Source organism: Pan troglodytes, chromosome 1 (genome assembly GCF_028858775.2).
Source record: "Pan troglodytes isolate AG18354 chromosome 1, NHGRI_mPanTro3-v2.0_pri, whole genome shotgun sequence".
NCBI classification, from domain to species: Eukaryota; Metazoa; Chordata; class Mammalia; order Primates; family Hominidae; genus Pan; species Pan troglodytes.
Genome location: NC_072398.2, coordinates 131,306,101 through 131,328,487, shown reverse-complemented (window position 1 = coordinate 131,328,487; position 22,387 = coordinate 131,306,101). Strand labels below are relative to the sequence as shown.

The 22,387-nt window shown below is 39.9% G+C and overlaps 1 protein-coding gene across 4 annotated transcripts in view; it reads left to right on the top strand.

Annotated features, from left to right (window-relative positions):
• Window positions 1-949: 949 nt before the first annotated feature.
• The window catches only part of AGL (amylo-alpha-1, 6-glucosidase, 4-alpha-glucanotransferase), a 73,911-nt gene continuing 52,473 nt past the window's right edge, over window positions 950-22,387 (top strand). The window contains exons 1-7 of one of the 4 annotated variants that reach the window (XM_016923141.4): window positions 950-1,161; window positions 2,031-2,180; window positions 12,439-12,649; window positions 13,193-13,359; window positions 15,325-15,528; window positions 21,358-21,539; window positions 21,716-21,827. In XM_016923141.4, the coding sequence (XP_016778630.1) occupies window positions 2,099-2,180; window positions 12,439-12,649; window positions 13,193-13,359; window positions 15,325-15,528; window positions 21,358-21,539; window positions 21,716-21,827 (958 nt within the window). In that variant the 5' untranslated portion in view covers window positions 950-1,161; window positions 2,031-2,098. Of the gene's footprint in view, window positions 1,955-2,030; window positions 2,181-12,438; window positions 12,650-13,192; window positions 13,360-15,324; window positions 15,529-21,357; window positions 21,540-21,715; window positions 21,828-22,387 lie in introns of all 4 variants that reach the window. The other 3 variants (XM_001159352.6, XM_001159400.7, XM_001159306.6) reach the window with 3 other exon arrangements.

Below are 22,387 nucleotides of genomic sequence, written 5' to 3'. Positions count from 1 at the left end.
CAAACCTCTCTCTGCTTACTCTTCCACACTTCCCCCTTCCTATTATATATAGGATATAACATATCCTTCTTATTATATAGGATATATTATATCCTGTATAATTTATTTAATTTATCTGTCTCCCACCAATAAAATGTAGGAGTTCCTTGAGGGCAGTGACTGTTTTATTGCTGCATTCCCAGCACCTTATGTGCCTGGCAAATAGTAGGGGCCAGAAAATGAGCTGTGGGTTCCCAAAGTCAGTTACGGACCATTTGCAACTAGCCATTCTCAGAAATCTACAGAAACAAACAAATACTTCAGTATGGGGTTTTTTTTTTTAACTTATATCCTCTTTGGACCTACAGTCATTCCACAATAAAGAATGCAAGAATCTTCTCCACACGCCACAAGTCTTAGTTAACCAAATCTTCTGTCCATTTTCTCATAACCATTAGGAGCCCTCCAAAAGCCCTGGAAGATGGGTTTTCCTTTACCCTCAGGCATTAAATCTCCTTAAGCATCTGCAAAAAGTTCTGAGTTACTGGCCTAACATAAGTGCAGCTTAATCTCAGACGATCTCCGGGTCTATCTAGTGTACATTAGGTACACCCGGACACCGTTAAGTGTCAGTGGTGTTTGCACTCTCGATGGTTTGCAGACTGGCCACACCTTACCTACTGGGTCTGCATTCAGGAACATGTGTCCTGTCTGTTAGCACTAGAAATGATGGACACGTGTTGGATGGAATGTCAAGGCTGTAGCCAGGCCCCTTATTTTAGACACTTAGAAATCAGGACTCTGAGAACTTAGGCCAAGTAAAAATTATCAAAACAAAGAAACAAAACACGTGGTGGCACAAAAGACACCAGAAGCCAGGTCGTTTGCCCCTCACCATTCAGTCCTTCCCAGCAAAAGATCCTACTGTGCAGCTCAACCTAGCTCGCAGCCGGTACCGCGGGATTTTAATGTGCAACTGTGAGCTCGCAGGCTGTTAAAAGGAAGGCCGCGCCTTGGCCGGTGCACCTTCCCCAGGGCAAGGAGAAAGCGCCGCTCCCGGCCTCGGCCGCAGCAGGCTCCAGGTCCCCCGGCCCGGAGCCGACTGAGACGGTGCGGTGCCCACGCTCTCGCGAGACTAGCGGTCGGGGCGGGCGGGTCGAGCCTCCCGGAAGTGGGCCAGAGGTACGGTCCGCTCCCACCTGGGGCGAGGGCGCGCACGGCCAGGTTGGGTACCGGGTGCGCCCAGGAACCCGCGCGAGGCGGAGTCGCTGAGACTCTGCCTGCTTCTCACCCAGCTGCCTCGGCGCTGCCCCGGTCGCCCGCCGCCCCTCCCTTTGCCCTTCACGGCGCCCGGCCCTCCTTGGGCTGCGGCTTCTGTGCGCGGCTGGGCAGCCAGCCCTTCCCCTTCTGTTTCTCCCCGTCCCCTCCCCCCGACCGTAGCACCAGAGTCGCGGGTCCTGCAGTGCCCCAGAAGCCGCACGTATAACTCCCTCGGCGTAAGTGCTAGGAATGCCGCTGGCCTCGCGGGGAAACGCATTCTATCTATAGCTCGCTCTGTACATCTTCTGTCTACGGCAGCTATTCCAGAGGCAACAACTGCTTCCCTCTGTTCTCATCTCCCCATTGGTGGCTGGCGACCCGAATTTGGGAATGGGGAGATCGCCCACCTGTTATCTTTGAGCAGACTAATCTCTTGTAAGCAGAAGTGCCATTCGGAGTCTCCAGAGCCCTGTGGCTTGGGGCTGGGAATGTCCCCCTGACTTCAGGCTTTCCTAAGTGTATTGCTTTTCTCTGAGAATGCTCTAGGTTTTTAATTTTTTAATTGTAAGAATCTGTAATACAGCATTTTTATTTCGGTCTTATTCGTTGTGCTCAAAGGCAGGAAACAACTATTAATTTGCCTTCTCGAATCTTCATAGTTATAAGATTCATTCTCTTTCACTGCTCTGCTAGGCATAAAACACACTTCGAACATGTAAGTGCCGCTGTCAGCTCTGGAGAGTTTAAGGCAATAGTTATTTTCGATATTTTAACTCCTTTTTGTTTCATAGGGGTAACTCATTCGACTGTGGAGTTCTTTTAATTCTTATGAAAGATTTCAAATCCTCTAGAAGCCAAAATGGGACACAGTAAACAGATTCGAATTTTACTTCTGAACGAAATGGAAAAACTGGAAAAGACCCTCTTCAGACTTGAACAAGGTCAGTAGCAAGTTGTTTTGATTTGCTCATTTGCGTCTTTTAAACTTTTAATTCATTGGCAGTCCTGTTAAATTTTTTAAAGCTTTAAGATAAATATTATTTCCAAGGGTCTAAAACTTGATTTGTGCAAAGATGGTGCTGTGTTCTCCATATATCACTAATTAATGTTGATTTGAATTAAAAATATTTTATATCCCTCATGTTAGGATAAGGATAAAATAGTTCTCTTTTCTCTGCATACTAATTCCCACTTAAGATTGAAGTTAAATATATGATCAGAAGATTGCCCATATTATTTCTAATAACATTTACTATTAAAACTTGGTAAATTACTTTGTATGTAATTTTGCTTTGGGTATGCATGTAGTTTTGCCTTTGTATAACTGTCTCTTTTCCTTTGTTGAACCTTTGAATTGACAAAATAGATTGCAGCAAAAAGTATAGTAAACTATTGTTTATGTATATCAAAAACTTCTCAAATGTGGCGTAGGTAAAAGCTGAAAATATTTTCTTAGCAAATAAAAAGTGCAATAACTCATCTGGTTATGTTGAACTATAGTTGATCTGTATTTAAAAGATAAAATTACTTTTCTACAAGGCTAGTTAATAGATGTTTTATTTTCTTAGCCTTTGTAATTTTGCAACATTGAAGAAGTGTAATATATGAAAAATCCAGTCCCCCTTATTAATGTACCAAATGGATGTTGATAGTCATAAACATTTCAAAGGAATTTTTAAATTTCGCTAATGTTTTAAGAATTAAATTTTTGAAAAAAATTTCACACATACAATGTGTTATCTTCATGCCAAATCCGCGTCTTTTTCCAACTTTGGCATTTAAAATCACTGAGTACCTACTCCATTTTTGGCTTCCCTGACTCTGCACTTTTCTGGTTTTGATTTTTTTTCCCCCTCCCCTGTTGCATATTCTTGTCAACTTGGTGTCTCTTACTGGGCTCTCTTCCTTTCACTTTTTAATTAATTATGGGTATCTGCTAGGAATTCTTTTTCTGTTCTCCTTCAAAGAATTAGTTACACAGTCTCATGGCCTCAACTGTTGCCTCTGTGCTAATGACTACTTTTGGAGGAAAGGCCTTGAGCTTTCTTCTTCTTGGAAGCTTTCAGCATTTGATGACGGGTAGATCTAGAGCCAGAATTCTCCTGGCTCTGCTGCTAACAAGCTGACTAGGGGCAAGTTACATTAATTCTGAGCATTCATTTCTTTTTTTTTTTTTCCTTTTCTCTTTTTCTGAGACAGGGTCTTACTCTGTTGCCCAAGCTGAGTGTTGTGGCATGATCATGGCTCAGTGCTGCCTCAACTTCCTGGGCTCAAGCAGTTCTCCTGCCTCAGCCTCCCAAGCAGCTGGGACTACAGGCATACATCACTATGCCCCGCTAATTTTTTTTTTTTTTTTTTGTAGAAACTGGGTCTCACTATGTTGCCCAGGTTGATATTGAACTCCTGGACTCAAGCAACCCTCCTTCTTTGGCCTCTGAAAGTACTGGGATTACAAGCATAAGCCACCGGGCATGGCCCCAATTCTGAGCATTAATTTATTTATTGGTGAGATGAAAGTGGTAATTTCTGTTCTTCTACCTTTCTAGGTTTTGAGACTCAAAATTAATAATACATGAATTTTTAGTGATAAAGCCCTAAATAAATATAAGGCATTGATATGAATCACTCCATGTATTCCCACCCTGGACCTTGGCTTCAACCTGATATTATGCAATAGAATAGTATTAGGATAGCTCAACTTGGATATGCTTAAATCTAGCATGTCCAAAAATATCCCCTGCCCATTCTCGATCCTTTATTTTTCAGCTTCCCTGTTTATTTTGTGGCATCTCCATTTTTATAGTTCCCAGGGTAGAAACCTTATATTCTTTGATGATTTCTTCTCTTTTCCTGCAGTCTCTTTTTAAGCTTGCAGTTTCTTTCCAAATATCTCTGATTGCCTATCTATTCTGTATGGCTGAATATAGATGCCAGAATAATCTTATGCAGTCTCTTCCCTTTGTTATTAAGTGGTATGTATAAAATCAAATTTAAATACCTCTGTCTGACTTCTAAGACATTCTGTAATGAGACTACACCTTCCTTAGCCAAGATTGTATCTCATTCTCCATCATTAATGTCATAGATCTTTACAGTTGCCCAAGTCATTCCTGTTAATTCCCTTCTCAGCAGTTTTTCTCATGCCTGTCCTTATACCCGTACTCCCATCAGATTCCTTTATATCTGTTAAATCCCATTTACTGTCAGTCTATGTGTTGCCTAAGTTTCAACTTTCAGCTAGAATATCACCTCCTTTGTGAAGTCTTCCCCTAATTTTTCACTGTCTGCTTCCTTTGATTTCCAATTACACAATGAGCACAGAACTATTAAGTGCTGAATAATGAAGCAGTGTCTAAACGCTTGTTAGTCTTACAGTGTCAGACTAGGGTTTAAAATCTGTGAGAATTGATGAGGGCAGGTGACTCACACTTGTAATCTCAGTGCTTTGGGAGGCTGAGGCTGGAGGACAACTTGAGGCCAGGAGACTCACACTTGTAATCTCAGTGCTTTGGGAGGCTGAGGCTGGAGGACCACTTGAGGCCAGGAGTTCATGGTCAGCCTGGACAACATAGTAAGACTTTATCTCCACAAAAAAGAAACAAAATTAGCTGGGCATGATGGTGCTTGCCTGTGGTCCCCAGCTACCTAGGAGGTTGAGGCTGGAGGATCTCTTGAGCCCAGGAGTTAAAGGCTGTAGTGAGCTATGATCCCACCATTGCACTCCAGCCTGGGTGACAGAGTGAGACGCTGTCTTTAAAAAACAAAAATAAAGGGCCGGGCGCAGTGGCTCACACCTATAATCCCAGCACTTTGGGAGGCCGAGGCAGGTGGGTCACCCCAGGTCAGGATTTTGAGACCATCCAGCCTGATCAACATGGTGAAACCCCTTCTCTACTAAAAATACAAAAATTAGCCGGGCATGGTGGCGCATGCCTATAATCCGAGCTACCTGGGAGGCTGAGGCAGGAGAATCACTTGAACCTGGGATGCAGAGGTTGCAGTGAGCTGAGATCACACCATTGCACTCCAGCCTGGGCAACAAGAGCAAAACTCTATCTTAAAAAAAAATAAAAAATAAAATAAAATCTGTGAGGATAGGGACAGCCTTACAAACCTAGTGCAGTGTAATGCTGATTGATTACTAGAACTCTAGTTAAAACTAGCAAAAATTGTAAAAGCTAACCTATTTGAAGAGGGAAATTGAAGGATTTATGAAAAAAGAATGATGTGGTTGACTTTATAACTCTGGTTAAAACCCGTAAATATATCCAAATGTTATAAATGAGAATGTGCCACCTTTTTTTGCAGTAATGGTGTGATCATTTTGTTTTAGAAGATAATTTGAAGCCGGGTGCGGTGGCTCATGCCTGTAATCCTAGCACTTGGGGAGGCCGAGGCGGGCAGATCACGAGGTCAGGAGATCGAGACTATCCTGGCTAACATAGTGAAACCCCGTCTCTACTAAAAATACAAAAAAAATTAGCCGGGCCTGGTGGCGGGCGCCTCTAGTCCCAGCTACTCGGGAGGCTGAGGCAGGAGAAAGGCGTGAACCCAGGAGGCGGAGCTTGCAGTGAGCCGAGATTGCGCCACTGCACTCCAGCCTGGGTGACAGAGCAAGATGCCGTCTCAAAAAAAAAAAAAAAAAAAAAGGAAGATAATTTGAAATGTGAAAGATGAGTGGTAGAGAAGGGACATTGGAGACAAGAAGCATTGAGAAGGCTATTTTAAAAACACATCTGATTAAAGAAAAGGATTGAACAGCCTGAGTTGAAAAAGAGAGGACAAGGCCAGGCGCGGTGGCTCACACCTGTAATCTTGGCACTTTGGGAGGCCAAGGCAGGCGGATCACCTGAGTTCAGGAGTTTGAGACCTGCCTGGCCAACATGGTGAAACCCTGTCTCTCCTAAAAATATAAAAATTAGCCAGGCGTGCTGGCGGGTGCCTGTAATCCCAGCTACTTGGGAGGCTGAGGCAGGAGAATTGCTTGAATCCAGGATGCGGAGGTTTCAGTAAGCCGAGATCGTGCCAATGCACTCCAGCCTGGGCAACAGAGCGAGACTCCGACTCAAAAAACAAGAAAAAAGAAAAAGAGAGGGCAAAGTATGAGTTATTTTCAAGTTCAGAGGACTTGGTAACCAATCAAATGTGAGGAAAAACTCTGGCAGTTTTTGGCTGTTTCATATTTAATTGGTCATCAAAGCCCTCATATTTCTTTCCTTCTCTCTTTTCTACAAGAAGGAATTCCTCCTCGTTTTTAAGACTGATATTTCTATAGATTCTTCCAGTTCAACAAGTATAAGACTAAATAATGATCTTTTCTAGACAAATCATAGCTTTTTCGCTTATTTCCTATCCCATTTAGTGGTAGAATAATGAATAAAATCAGGCCGAGCACGGTGGCTTACTCCTGTAATCCTGGCACTTTGGGAGGCCGAGGCGGGTAGTTGACCTGAGATCAGGAGTTAAAGACCAGCCTGGCCAACATGGTGAAACCCCATCTCTACCAAAAATACAAAAATTAGCCAGATGTGGTGACATGCACCTGTAGTCCCAGCTATTCAGGAGGCTAAGGCAGGAGAATCGCTTGAACCCAGGAGGCAGAGGTTGCAGTGAGCCAAGATCACACCACTGTACTCCAGCCTGGGCAACAGAGCGAGACTCGGTCTCAAAAAAAAAAAAGAATAATGAACAAAATAAGTACTTCCCAAATCTGAAATTCTTCCATCTTTTAAGTAGGTTGATGAAATTTATAATTTTTACTATTTTTTAAAGAAAATATTTAGACATAAAGGTTCTTTGATTAGAAGACTGAGTTTCTATAAATTGAGTGGAAGGGAAAAGATAGAACATATTTATGTACAATAATAGTTTAATCACTCATTATGCTAGTTGCCTACAAGAGAGACATGGCTAATGCAAGTTAAGTATCCTAGCATTAGTATGAGGAATAAGATAGCCACACCATGTACTGCTATGACCTCAGCTAATTTTAGCAAACTGAGTCATGGAATCTGACCTCTGATGCTTCATTTACTGTATATAAAAATTTTAGTTTCAGTGATTTGCATTAGAGGTCTACAGAGTGGCTATGTATCCCTTGGGGTATGCGCTGATATATCTATTGGGCTACAGAAAGAAAATATAACATCCCTTCCTTCCTTCCTTCCTTCCTTCCTTCCTTCCTTCCTTCCTCCCTCCCTCCCTCCCTCCCTCCCTTCCTCCCTTCCTCCCTTCCTCCCTCCCTCCTTCCTTCTTCCCTTTCTTTTCTTTTCTTGTATTTATTTATTTATTTATTTATTTATTTTTATTGATCATTCTTGGGTGTTTCTCGCAGCGGGGGATTTGGCAGGGTCATAAGACAATAGTGGAGGGAAGGTCAGCAGATAAACAAGTAAACAAAGGTCTCTGGTTTTCCTAGGCAGAGGACCCTGCGGCCTTCCACAGTGTTTGTGTCCCTGGGTACTTGAGATTAGGGAGTGGTGATGACTCTTAGGGAGCATGCTGCCTCCAAGCATCTGTTTAACAAAGCACATCTTGCACCGCCCTTAATCCATTTAACCCTGAGTGAACACAGCACATGTTTCAGAGAGCACAGGGTTGGGGGTAAGGTCATAGATCAACAGCATCCCAAGGCAGAAGAATTTTTCTTAGTACAGAACAAAATGGAGTCTCCCATGTCTACTTCTTTCTACACAGACACAGCAACAATCTGATTTCTCTATCTTTTCCCCACCTCTCCCCCTTTTCTATTCCACAAAACCGCTGTCGTCATCATGGCCCGTTCTCAATGAGCTGTTGGGTACACCTCCCAGACGGGGTGGTGGCCAGGCAGAGGGGCTCCTCACTTCCCAGAAGGGGCAGCCGGGCAGAGGCGCCCCCCACCTCCCGGACGGGGTCGCGGCCGGGCAGAGGCGCTCCTCACATCCCAGATGGGGCGGCGGGGCAAAGGTGCTCCCCACATCTCAGACGATGGGCGGCCGGGCAGAGACGCTCCTCACTTCCTAGATGGGATGGCGGCCGGGAAGAGGTGCTCCTCACTTCCCGACTGGGCAGCCGGGCAGAGGGTCTCCTCACATCCCAGACGATGGGTGGCCGGGCAGAGACGCTTCTCACTTCCCAGACGGGGTGGCGGCCGGGCAGAGGCTGCAGTCTCGGCACTTTGGGAGGCCAAGGCAGGCGGCTGGGAGGTGGAGGTTGTAGTGAGCCGAGATCACGCCACTGCACTCCAGCCTGGGCAACATTGAGCACTGAGTGAATGAGACTCCGTCTGCAATCCCGGCACCTCGGGAGGCCGAGGCTGGTGGATCACTCGCGGTTAGGAGCTGGAGACCAGCCCGGCCAACACAGTGAAACCCCGTCTCCACCAAAAAAATACGAAAACCAGTCAGGCATGGCGGTGCGCGCCTGCAGTCGCAGGCACTCGGCAGGCTGAGGCGGGAGAATCAGGCAGGGAGGTTGCAGTGAGCCGAGATGGCGGCAGTACAGTCCAGCCTTGGCTCGGCATCAGAGGGAGACCATGTAAAGAGAGGGAGACCGTGGGGAGGGGGAGGGGGAGGGGGGAAGAGGGAGAGGGCTCTTTTCTCTCTACCTGTTTTAGTTTTTTAAGTCTGTTATATGTTAGCAACATTGAATTACGTTAATATATGAATTATGCTCTCAGTTTGTATGTCAGATAAGTTACAAACAAAAAAGGCATACTCAGAAGAAAACGTAGAGGTTGTAGGTCTGGAAGGGGTTGACAATCACACCCTCATTTGTTTGCAGTATGTTGCCATGCATTGCACTTTTACTTAAGCTAGGTTAAGTAGCTTTACAGGTTATATTATCTTAAATAACAGTCTCTATATTACTTTGTAAGGAGAGGTAGAGTAACCAAGAATAGTTCTTTTACCTCACAGGAGTGATTGAATTTAAAAGATGAGTTAGAAAGTGTTTGAGATTCGTCCTTTTCAGAAATAACAAGTAGCATTAGATAGTATGATACTTAGAAAATATTTTCAGAATAAATAAAAACTTAAGTCTTTGATGTAAACATGAGTGAGAAAGTTAAGTGCTTTTTTGAAGGAAATTGATGCTTGGAGCAGAGTTTGGCACATATTTTCCTGCAAAAGTTCAGATCGCAAATCTTTGCAGCTTTTCAGGCAATGCACTCCCTATTGGAGCGACTCAACTCCCATTGTAGCAGGAAAGCAGCCATAGGCAAACATACATGAATGGATGTGGCTGTGTTCCAGTAAAACTTCGTTTACAGAAATGGGGATTAGGCTGGATATACTTTGCCAACCCTTGCTATAGTGAAAGCATTTTGAATATATATTTTTAGAAATGCTTCTTCCATCATTATATGATTTTACCCAAAATAAGTAGAACTTGAAATCTTTGAATCACTTTATTACAAAATATTAAAACCAAGACTTTTTAAAATAATGAAATTTATTTAGTTACATTTTCACTGAGAGATATTATCAATATTAATTTTTAGTGAGAGCCAAAAGGTTTTTTCTACCCACTAATAAATAAAATGTATTATTTAAATATTATTATTTCATTTATATCTTATCCCATTAAGTTAACTTTTATATTTTATAATTTACATAATCTATGAGAACATCATACATATATATTATATAAATAAATGACTTAGCTTGGGAATTATTGGGGTTTTTTCCTGAAGGTAGAGCACTGATCCAAATACTGTTTTGGAGATTTTAGATGAGTTTTAACCTTTGCTCTGCAACTTCTCTGAATACTTGTGTAATTATAAAAACAGTATTTGTATAAACTTAACAGGGGACAGGTTGTACACATATACCCAGACAGCTAATCTCTGCTGTTTGTACTTGTTCAAAATGACACTATTTCTCCTAATGATAAATTTAGTCATTCTTGTGAGATGTAAATGTTTATGCTTCTCAGTCACTAAGTATTTTACTTCATGTTTTAATTCTTTCTGTAATTATTTCTTAGTCTATCCCTTCATAATTGTAGCTCTAATTTTAAAATGTTTTCCCTAATTATAAAATTATGCAAATGTATAAAAAGCATTTTTTCTGTGTTTTTTTTTAATTAGGATTATACTATCTAAACAATTTTGTAACCTGCCTTTTTCCCCTGTTTGTAGTAGTATTATGGTGTATGTACTCTACCTCCCTGCCTACTGCCATGTTTCAGCCATACTTTTTTCCAGAAGATATTTTAAAAGCTCTACATAAATGTGTACAATGTAACAAAATAGAATAAATTAAAAGTGGTTATTACTTTTTTTTTTAATGGAGTCTTGCTCTGTCACCCATGCTGGAGTGCAGTGGTGCGATCCTAGCTCACTGCAACCTCTGCCTCCTGGGTTGAAGCAATTCTCCTGCCCCAGCCTCCTGAGTAGTTGGGATTACAGGTGCACACCACCACACCCAGCTATTTTTGCGTTTAGTAGAGATGGGGTTTCACCATGTTGGTCAGGCTGGTCTCAAACTTCTGACCTCAGGTGATCCTCCCGCCTCGGCCTCCCAGAGTGTTGAGATTACAGGCGTGAGCTACTGTGCCTGGCCAAATATCTTTTGATAACATGATTTATAATGGCTTTACAATATGCCAGCCTGTAGATTTACCATAATTTATTTAGTCACTGCCAATCATTAGATATTTAGGTTGTTGTCAGTTTATTTAATTTCAATAAATGAGGCTGTGATAAATATCCTTATACATAATCTCTGTTTACATCACTGATACTTTTCTCAAAAAATCTATATAAAATTCCTAGATCAAAAAATATAAACATTCTTAATATATTAATGCCAAATTGTATTATAGAAAAAGTACATTTAGTTGCTTAGAGAAGAAATTCTTAGTTTCACTATAGAGCATTCTCTTAGTGTCTTTTACTGAAATCTTTTGTTCACAGAAAATATCCCTGTTAGTATATCCTCTTTTATTACTTTGTTGGATGTTTAATAAATCAAGGATTATAAATTATAAATAATATATATTAAATAGGTAAATATTAGTTTTTTTCCTCTCAAAGAAATTCCTTAGATATTAAAGATTTTACTCAGTGGAACTAAACTTTCCTGCCTCGTCAGTTATTATTGCCCATTATTAATTGAAAGTTATATTCGTGTTTAAAATTTATATGTATTATATTTCTAATAGACTTGACCATAGTATTTTCGTATTCTAATAATTATAAAGAAGGTTTAAAGTCTGCTTTAAACCAACCAAAATGTTTCTTTCACAGTACAGTTTTAACTGTAATGTGCTTATTTGTTTTCGCTTATGGCAAAATATTTGTAACACATTGCACAAGTCTAAGGTATGTTTTTTTAAAAATAACCTAACTTGGGCAAAAGTAGAAATGCATTGGCTCTCAGGATTACAAGACAGCTTTAGTAACTAAACCATGAAGCATAGGGATATAGGCAGTAGTGTGCTGGAGGTGCTTTTGCTGGCTCACAAGAGCTGATTGTGCACATCCCTTCCCACTTCCACGTTCAATGTTGTCGTGTTGGTAGCTTAAGATTGCCCATGTCGGGATTATTTCCACCAGAAAGTCAGCAAACACTCCAAGTCAGAGGTTCCCACCACCCTAGTCAGTTGCTAAATCTTTATTAGCACATCACTGGACTTGAGCAGATATCAGTCGGGTTCAGTTGCCTTCAGAACTCCTGTTAGAATCCTGAATTCTGCCTCTATAGAGGTTGACTTCTGTCAGTGAAGACTAGCTTTCTCAGTATGGTGAGATAATAGTCCCATGGTAGCTCCCAAGTTTTACAGACTATCACATACTTTCTGACACCATAGAGAAACTAGCTTTCTCTGTTGCAGTTAGAAAAATACTAGAGAAGGTCTCTCTTCAGATGCCTGCCATTGGGTACTTAATTCGGGGTGAGGATGGGGGATCATGGTAAATGGGGTTGTATAAGAATTTGCACATCCCAAGTTGCTATGTGAATAGGAATGCGTTTCCAGGGGAAGGAGAAAGAGACATTACAGAGCAGACAGCTCTATGATGTTTACTATACTTGCTAAAATGTGAAATTCAGCTAAATTGGAATACAAAGTAGTGCCAAAACAGCATTAGGTTTGTGGAGTTATTTTAAACATAATTGAAAAATCAAGGTTTTTTAATACTTTAAATAAAACATGTTTTTCAATGTGGTAATTTAAGTCCTACGATGAGTTTATTAACATGTGCTTTTTATTTAGGGTATGAACTACAGTTCCGATTAGGCCCAACTTTACAGGGAAAAGCAGTTACCGTGTATACAAATTACCCATTTCCTGGAGAAACATTTAATAGAGAAAAATTCCGTTCTCTGGATTGGGAAAATCCAACAGAAAGAGAAGATGATTCTGATAAATACTGTAAACTTAATCTGCAACAATCTGGTTCATTTCAGTATTATTTCCTTCAAGGGTAAGTCAGGTGTTTTGTTTGTGAGAAAAAAAGTTAATTTGTTCTGTAATTTGAAGTCACCTAACTTGTAAATGTTACTGTATGAACCATGGCAGTACAATTTTTATAGTGCTTCCTTGAGATGCAAATAGAATATTCTTTGATTTCTAGGAGGTAATTTTATGGTCCATTGCAGAGCTAAAGTATCAAGTAAATGTATTTTAAGTAACATCTTAAAATGTAGTAATTTCATGCAACCTGATTATAGGTTGCTGTTTATTTGCGTGCCCTTGTTATTACTGATAGGTTTTAGTATACTTATATTTCATTAAACCAACATTCTTGGATATTTTGTGTATTATACATGTAATTATGTAGATTGTGAAAGGGTAAAAGTAGCTTTTCCATTAAGTTTTGTTGCAACTTTTAAAATGATTTTATGTGCTTAGAAATAAATACATTTTATTTGGGACAATTAACCTTTTAGTTAGAGTCAGACTATATTATATGAGGATTTTTTTTCTATCACTGACTGAAAAGTTTTTGTTTTGTTTTTTCCCTTAGAAATGAAAAAAGTGGTGGAGGTTACATAGTTGTGGACCCCATTTTACGTGTTGGTGCTGATAATCATGTGCTACCCTTGGACTGTGTTACTCTTCAGACATTTTTAGCTAAGTGTTTGGGACCTTTTGATGAATGGGAAAGCAGACTTAGGGTTGCAAAAGAATCAGGTAATGTCAGCTTGCTTTCTTTTTCTTATTTAAAAAAAATGTAATTATCCTCTGTGATATAGATTTCAAAAGTTTTGTTTATTAGTCCATTCTCTCATTGCGGTAAAGAACTACCTGAGACTGGGTAATTTATAAAGAAAAGAGGTTTGACTCACAGTTCCGCAGGCTATACAGGAAGCATGGCTGGGGAGGCCTCAAGAAACTTACAGTCATGGCAGAAGGCAAAGGGGAAGCAGGCATGTCTTACATGGCCAGAGAAGGAGGAAGAGAACAAAGTGGGAGGTGCTACATGCTTTTAAACAACCAGATCTTGTGAAAACTCACTCACTATCATGAGAACAAGGGGGAAATCCACCTCTGTGATCAAACACCTCTCACCAGGCCCCTCCTCCAACATCGGGGATTACAGTTCGAAATGAGATTTGGGCAGGGACACAAATCCAAACCATATCTTTTTGCCTCTATGTTTAATTTTGTTTCTTATTATTTAGTAATATAAGTAGATAGAACCATATTAAAAAAAATTTTTTTTTTTGAGACGGAGTATCACCCTGTCACGTAGGCTGCAATGGTGCGATCTCAGCTCACTACAACCTCCACCTCCCGGGTTCAAACGATTTTCCTGCCTCAGCCTCCTGAGTAGCTGGGATTATAGGCACCCACCACCATGCCTCACTAATTTTTGTATTTTTAGTAGAGACAGGGTTTCACCATGTTGGCCAGGCTGGTCTCAAACTTCTGACCTGGTGATCTGCCCACCTTGGCCTCCCAAAGTGCTGGGATTATAGGCATGAGCTGCTGTGCTTGGCCCATATTACATTTTTGATACTTAACCATTTTTAACCTATAAAAATGGCAAATTTTGTGGTTCAGCTTAAGAAATGAAGGAACTCCATAATGAAACACTTATCATTTCTAAGACTTTACCATATAAAAATCAGAAATAAGCTATTGAAAAGTGAAGGAAAATGTATTATCATTATGTATCATTTTAATTCAACAAACATTGGTTAACCATCTTTTGTGTAGAAGACATGTGCTACCATAAATACCAAGAGCAAAATGAAACTTGTGTTTCATTTTGGCGCAATCTCGGCTCACTGCAAGCTCCGCCTCCTGGGTTCACACCATTCTTCTGCCTCAGCCTCCCGAGTAGCTTGGGACTGCAGGCGCCTGCCACCACGCCTGGCTAATATTTTGTATTTTTAGTAGAGACAGGGTTTCACGGTGTTAGGATGGTCTCGATCTCCTGACCTCATGATCCACCTGCCTCGGCCTCCCAAAGTGCTGGGATTACAGGCATGAGCCACTGTGCCCGGCCTTTTTTTTTTTTTTTTTTTTTTTAAGACAGTGTCTCACTCTGTCACCCAGACTGGAGTGCAGTGGCCTGATCTATTTTTTGTAGAGACAAAAGTCTCACTGTGTTGCCCAAGCTGGTCTTGAGCTCCTGGGCTCAAGCAGTCCTCTTGCCTTGGCCTCCCAAAGTGCTGGGATTACAGGTGCAAACCACTGCACCTGATCTCAGTATTAATTTTCTGCTTTTAAGTTGGATAATACATGAAGAAAGGAATGAGAAGTTCACTGACATAACTAAAACAGAATACAAGTACTATGGAACATTAAAAGTAGTAGAAAGACGTGTTGATATACTCGTAGAAGATAAATTTACTACATGTTAAGTATATAAATTTTCTATTAGGCAGTGTGTGTGAATTTTTTCAAATATTATCTCATTATCTCTGTCTTGTATATGAGGACACATATCTTGAAAGATTTAAATAAACTTGCTTAAAGTCTCTTGTGGTACATTTAGGATTTGAACCCAAGTGTTTGACCTCTTTTCCAGTAGCATGCTTGCCTTGCTATTTATAATTACTTAAGAAAGTTTAAATTTATATTTTCTTCATTTTAGGCTGGTTTTGTTTGTTTGTTTTTACAGTGGTCTTTCCTTTATTTGCTTTGCAGGCTACAACATGATTCATTTTACCCCATTGCAGACTCTTGGACTATCTAGGTCATGCTACTCCCTTGCCAATCAGTTAGAATTAAATCCTGACTTTTCAAGACCTAATAGAAAGTATACCTGGAATGATGTTGGACAGCTAGTGGAAAAATTAAAAAAGGAATGGAATGTTATTTGTATTACTGATGTTGTCTACAATCATACTGGTATGAGCTTCATTGACTGCCTTCATTAATTTTGATGAGAATTTATGCACACACACATATACACACAAATAAGAGAAAGGAAGAAAGAAAGGGAAAGGAAAGGGGCTAACATAAATTTTAAAAACACAAATGATGATTACGTGTCCTTCCGTTTAAAAAATTAATATTTTTCCTTTCAAAGAAAACATTCTTAATTGAGGATTAAGTCAATATAAAGTATCTTGCATCTGTTGCTTATAAATACAGGAGAGTGATCATAGAAGGAACATAATGATCACATATTTCAACTTACAGTACAGTAGTCCCCCCTTATTCGCAGTTTTGCTTTCTGAGGTTTCAGTTACCTGCAGTCAATCACATTTCAAAAATATTGAATAATTCCAGAAATCAGCAATTCATAAGTTTTAATTTTCATGCTGTTTTAAGTAACATGACAAACTCTCATGCCATCCTGCTCTATCCCACCTGGAATGTGACTCATCCTTTTGTCCAGTGCATCCATGCTGTAAATACTACCTGTCCACCAGTTACTTAATAGCCTGCTCAGTTATCAGATACAAAAAAAACAAAATATCAAAAAATATATATATAGGGTTTGATACTATCTATAGTTTTACACATCCACTTGAGGTCTTGGAAGGTACCCCTAAGGATAAGAGGGGACTACTCTATTAATCCTTTCCCAAGTAACTCATGGATCCTATATTAGCAGGAGCTCTGGTACTATAGTACTATAGCATATATGAAAAAACTGAATGACTTCTATTATTTGGAGAGAAACTTATTAGTAAACTCTCAGAAGTTGTATCTGGAAATTATGTCTTCTACATGTTAAAAGAGCTTATTACATTTAGTCTGTTTTGGTTCCTAAGATTCCTTAGTGGTATATAATTCTATTAAAATAGATCAGATTTTTCCAGCTAGCGATCCTTGAGGAAATGGTTGCTCCCCTCACCTGTCAGAGGAGCTGAGCCTGGCCTGGCCTAGCCTGACAAAGCGTGGCCATCAGCAGCTTTGGGTTTAACCCAGTTTACCTTACAAATGTTATCTTGTGTGTATCCTACAATGTAGAAAAGTTTGGAAACCACTGATTTGCATATGTAAAGAACAAGAATTCTAGTTGGTACAAACATTTAAAAGATACAATCTGCTGTTTCATAAAACAGTTCTACAAGTAACCATAGAAACTATGAAGATATTTAAAAGCTCATAGATCTGGTTCATCAATATAAATAAAAATCTCTAATCATAATGGCAAAGTTAGGTAAAGAAATAGGTACATTCTAAAATTTGGTGTTTCTGCATGTACCTAGAAACCAAGCCTCCAGTTCTACAGTGAAAACTTCATAATACCTAAGAACTCAGTATTCTTCATTTGAAAATTTGACATTATTAAGCCAGGTGCTGTGGCTTGCACCTGTAATCCCAGCTGCTTGAGAGGCTGAAGTGGGAGGATGACTTGAGGCCAGGAGTTTGAAACCAGCCTTGGCAACATAATGAGACCCCCATCTCTTACAAAATAATGTAAAAAAATTGTAAAGGAAAATTTGACAGTCTTGATAATCACTTTGAGATCTATAATATTATTGAAATTAGATTTATCAAACCACATAAGGGCATTTTATGAGTTATAAATTGTATGAGTTAGGATATGGCATAAGCAGCTATAACAGAAAAACATAGGGACTAAAGGCTAAAATTGTATTTATTTCTTACGAAAGATTAGATAGGCATTCCTGGACTAGGATGGTAGTTCAGTGGTGATAGGGAACTAGTTTCTCTCATGTTGCTCTGCAGTCTCCAACACTTTGCTTCAAATTCTTAGTCAGATATGGCTATTCCAGCTCCTGCTACCACATCCTCCCCAGTGGAAATGAGGAAAGGGCAGGCATGTCTTTTTGGGTATGATATGATATATATTACTGTGTTCATATTGCATCACAGGAATTTGTCTCTTGCCATACCTACCTTAAAGGAGACCTGCAGCGTAGTCTTGAGTTTGTCAGCTATGTGTAAAGTTGAACCTTGGGAATTTTATTACTAAAGAAAGAAAGGGGGGATAAAACTGAGTACAGCAGCAGTCTCTACCACAGACTGTATTTCTGAGACATTTGAGAGATTCTGTGCAATGTAAAAGAAGTAAACCTTGCCACAGCCTTACTTGAAAAGTGTTGCAAATCGTAATATCCTTTCTGTGAAACAAGTTTTCTTTTATTTATTTATTTATTTATTTTATTTTACTTTTTTGAGATGGAGTTTCACTCTTGTTGCCCAGGCTGGAGTGCAATGGCGCGATCTCGGCTCACCGCAACCTCCACCTTCCAGGTTCAAGTGATTCTCCCGTCTCAGCCTCCCAAGTAGCTGGGATTACAGGCATGCACCAACACACCCGGCTAATTTTTGTATTTTTAGTAGAGATGGGGTTTCTTCATGTTGGTCAGGCTGTTCTTGAACTCCCGACCTCAAGTGATCCGCCCACCTCAGCCTCCCAAAGTGCTGGGATTACAGGCGTGAGCCACCGTGCCCAGCCAGTTTTCTTTTAAAAAAGTATTATCCAGCAGAATTCAACCTCCAGAATGGTTATATGAAGGCTTCACACACTCTTTACGTAGTGAAACAACCCTAACTGGTGAAAATTATTTTAAGACAATCACTTAAATCCCCTTGAAATTGTCCTACGGATATTTAGCATATGGAGAAACATATGAAAATCTACTACATCTTAGTAAGAACAAGAGTCCTTGGTGATTGAACCAAGACCTGCTCCATTATCTTACACAAATGCCTCTGTTATGGAAGCTGTATCACAGGTGCTCCACTCCTGGTAGGTGTGGCCAAGAGGGAGACATTCTCTCCTCCCAACTCCCAGCCTGGGGTTATAGTTTCATGCTAAGAGGCACAGTCTATGAGTGTTTTTAATTCTCCCTGCCGGCCCTGTCTTGCAGAAGTTCTTTTTTTTTAAATTTTTTTTTCTCTTTTTTTTTTGAGACGGAGTCTCCTTCTGTCGCCCAAGCTGGAGTGCAGTGGCGCAGTCTTGGCTCACTGCAGCCTCCACCTCCCGGGTTCAAGCGATTCTTGTGCCTCAGCCTCCCGAGTAGTTGGAATTACAGGTATGAGCCACCATGCCTGGCTAATTTTTATATTTTTAATAGAGTTGGAGTCCCGCCATATTGGCCAGGTTCGTCTCAAACTCCTGACCTCAGGTGATCCACCCTGCCTTGGCCTCCCAAAGCGTGAGCCACCGCACCCAGCCGTGTTGCAGAAGTTCTATTCCAAGCAGGCAGGTGGAGAAAAATCTCCTTTTCTCCACCCAGCCCCTACTTGCAGAGCTGACATCCTTTCCCACAAGTAGCAGGCCAAGAACACTGGGAACCCATTTGCCCTGGCAAAGGTCTTGGGTCAAATGCCAAGACTCTTGCTGTTCTTATCTTAAATAAATGTTTCTTCTTATGCTGAATGCCCTAGGATAATTTCCAGGGACTAAATGATTGTTTTTAAAATTATTTTCACCAGTTAAATTGTTTTGCTAGGGACAGTGTTTGTTGAGTTTCTTACTGTATCACTCCAGAAGTCCATATTTATTTTTTAATGTTGATGTGTGTTAAAACATAGTTTGGAGTTTGACTCTTCTTTCATGTAGAATTAGAAAAAAATATTTTCACTACCTATTGTTTAGAATTCTTTCATTTTACAGTTGATTTTTGTTTCAAAATATTGAAAAAAGAAACAGTTTTAGGATTTTGCTATTTTAAAAATTGGGGACGGATGGAGTGGCTCACACCTGTAATCCCAGCACTTTGGGAGGCCGTGGCAGATGGGTCACCTGAGGTCAGGAGTTTGAGACCAGCCTGGGCATCATGGTGAAACCCCATCTCTACTAAAAATACAAAAATTAGCCGGGCATGGTGGTGGGCGCCTGTAATCCCAGCTACTCCAGAGGCTGAGGCAGGAGAATCACTTGAACCCAGGAGGTGGAGGTTACAGTGAGCCGAGACTGTGCCACTGTACTCCAGCCTGGGTGACAAAGCAAGACTCTGTCTCAAAAAAAGAGAAAAATTTAAATTAGCTGTGTGTGTTGGCATACACTTGTCGTCCTGACTACTTGGGAGGCTGAGGCAGGAGGATCACTTCAGCTCTAGAGTTCAAGGCTGCAGTGAGCTATGATTGCACCACTGCACTCCTGCACTCCTGGGTGACGGAGAAAGACCTTTCTCAAAAATAAATGGATGAATGAGAGCAGCATTGGTATTTACTCTTTTTTTTTTTTTTTCTTGAGACAGGGTCTCATTCTGTCACCCAGGCTGTAGTGCAGTGGCACAATCTCAGTTCATTGCAACCTCCACTTATTGGGCTCAAGCAGCCCTCCCACCTTAGCCTCCTGAGTAGCTGGGACTTTAGGCACATGCCACCATGCTCAGCTAATTTTAAAAAAATTTTGTAGAGATGAGGTCTCACTATGTTGCCCAGGCTGTCTCCAGCTCCTGGACTCAAGTGATACTCCCTCCTCGGCCTCCCAAAGTGCTGAGATTACAGGCGTGAGCCACTGCACCTAGCCCCAATATTTATTCTTTATAAGTGAAAATCCTATTTGGACATAAGTTATTACTACATTTTGTCATTTTGAAAAATACCTTGAATTCCAGTGATTGTGTTGATCAATCTCGGAGGAACTACTTAATGCAAGTTTTGAGAATTACCAATTTAACTTTTATTACAACTTCTCTGCTCCTTACATAGCCTTTCTTCATCTGAGTGTTTATTATGGGTATGAATAAATACTAAGTAAATAAATGACTTACTAAATAAATGACTGAAACTGGAAATAATAATGATTCTAAAATTATATAAGGGTGCTCAGCTGAGTAAATGAAGCACAAACAATTCATTTCAGCAGCAGAGCAATGTGGTTAAGATTGCATATTCTGAAGAGGGACTTGGCCAAGTTAATTCCTGACTGTATGACTTGGGCTGAGTTACTTAACTCTCTGTGCTTCAGTTTCTCTTTTGTTAAGGGAACATAACAGTATGTCCTAATTTGTGTGGTAGGAAGTGAGGAGTAATAAATTAGCGTATTTAACTGCTTAGAACAATTTCTGGTATGTGGTAAATATTCAGTAATTGTTCCTACTTTTTATTTTATATACATTAATCACTCATGCTCTTCAATATGAATTCAGGGATAATTCGTCCATTTTAAAGATCAAACAAATTCCATGTAACTTTCATTCGTTTATTTTAAATTAAAACAAATTATCTGTTTTTAAATAGGTAGATATAAGGTTTCACTGTGTTGCCCAAGCTGGTCTTGAACTCCTGCAGGCTATCCTACCTCCACTCCCACAAAGTGCTGGGGTTGAGCCACCGTGCCTGGCCAAAACAAATTATCTTCAATGTTGTAAATATTTGGAATACTGTGCCAAACTCCTGATTCTGATTCTGAACTATAAGCTACATTCGTATTCCTTGAGTGTATTTATTTTATCACTTTCTCAACCTCGCTTTTATCCAACTTATCAAAACAACGTATTTCATTAACACTTTAGGATGAGCCATACAAAAGTGTTACCTATGAGAGAGTTGCTTTTTGTTTCATCGGATTTTCTAAGCAGAATTAAAGTTAGAAAAAAAAAAAAAGTATGCTGAAGCGAATGATAGGATACCATAACCAAAGAAAAAACTTTTCCTGTAACAGTATCATCGTAAAATTGATGTCCAATATAGAAAAAAATGAGTGGTAGATCTTTATATTTTATTTCACCTCTAAACTTAACATAGATACAGTTTCAATTTAATTATGAGATACTCCTTTGTGTCTCCTTTTTCCTTCAGCTGCTAATAGTAAATGGATCCAGGAACATCCAGAATGTGCCTATAATCTTGTGAATTCTCCACACTTAAAACCTGCCTGGGTCTTAGACAGAGCACTTTGGCGTTTCTCCTGTGATGTTGCAGAAGGGAAATACAAAGAAAAGGGAATACCTGCTTTGATTGAAAATGATCACCATATGAATGTCAGTATGTACAGAGGAGTATCACACTAAAACAGAAAAAATTTCTAAAGCACACATTAAATATATGGTTGAAAATTACTTAGAACCTGTATTTTAATATGATAAACAGTATTTGCTTAACTGATTTTGAATAAGTATATGTATATATGTATTTTTTAACTATTGATATTTTTCAGTCCATCCGAAAAATAATTTGGGAGGATATTTTTCCAAAGCTTAAACTCTGGGAATTTTTCCAAGTAGATGTCAACAAAGCGGTTGAGCAATTTAGAAGACTTCTTACACAAGGTAAAGGATATATACTACAATGTTCCTATCGATTTTAAGAAATGTAATATTATAAAGGGAAAACTCTCTTTTGGGTAACGTCATTATTAAATATGTCATTGTATGATATTTGTGTTATTGTTGATATTATAAAACTGTGATTCTGTAAGCTGAGAGTTAGCAGAAACATCTAAAGGGCACGTCATAATAATACATAACACAATTATTTCCCCTGGGTACTGTATCTTACTGTTAGTTCCATAGAATGCTCAGAATATTGTGGAACCCAGTATATAGTTGTTAAATGTATGAATGGGAAGTAGGTAGAACAGGTTATTTCAGCTGAGAAAGGCTTGAAACAAGTTTTGAAATTGAGAGATGTGATAGTCTCCTGTTGTCTATAGTAAGAACCTTAACTGACGTAGAGGGGCTCCCAGCTGATTTTGCGCACTATTAAGGCCACCTAACCACTAGTGATATTGAAGCCAGATATTGGCGAGATAACAAAAGGTAACGAAGTGAGTCTTCTATTAAGGACATAACTAATCAAGCAGTTAATGTGCCCCCCCCCAACAAAATAG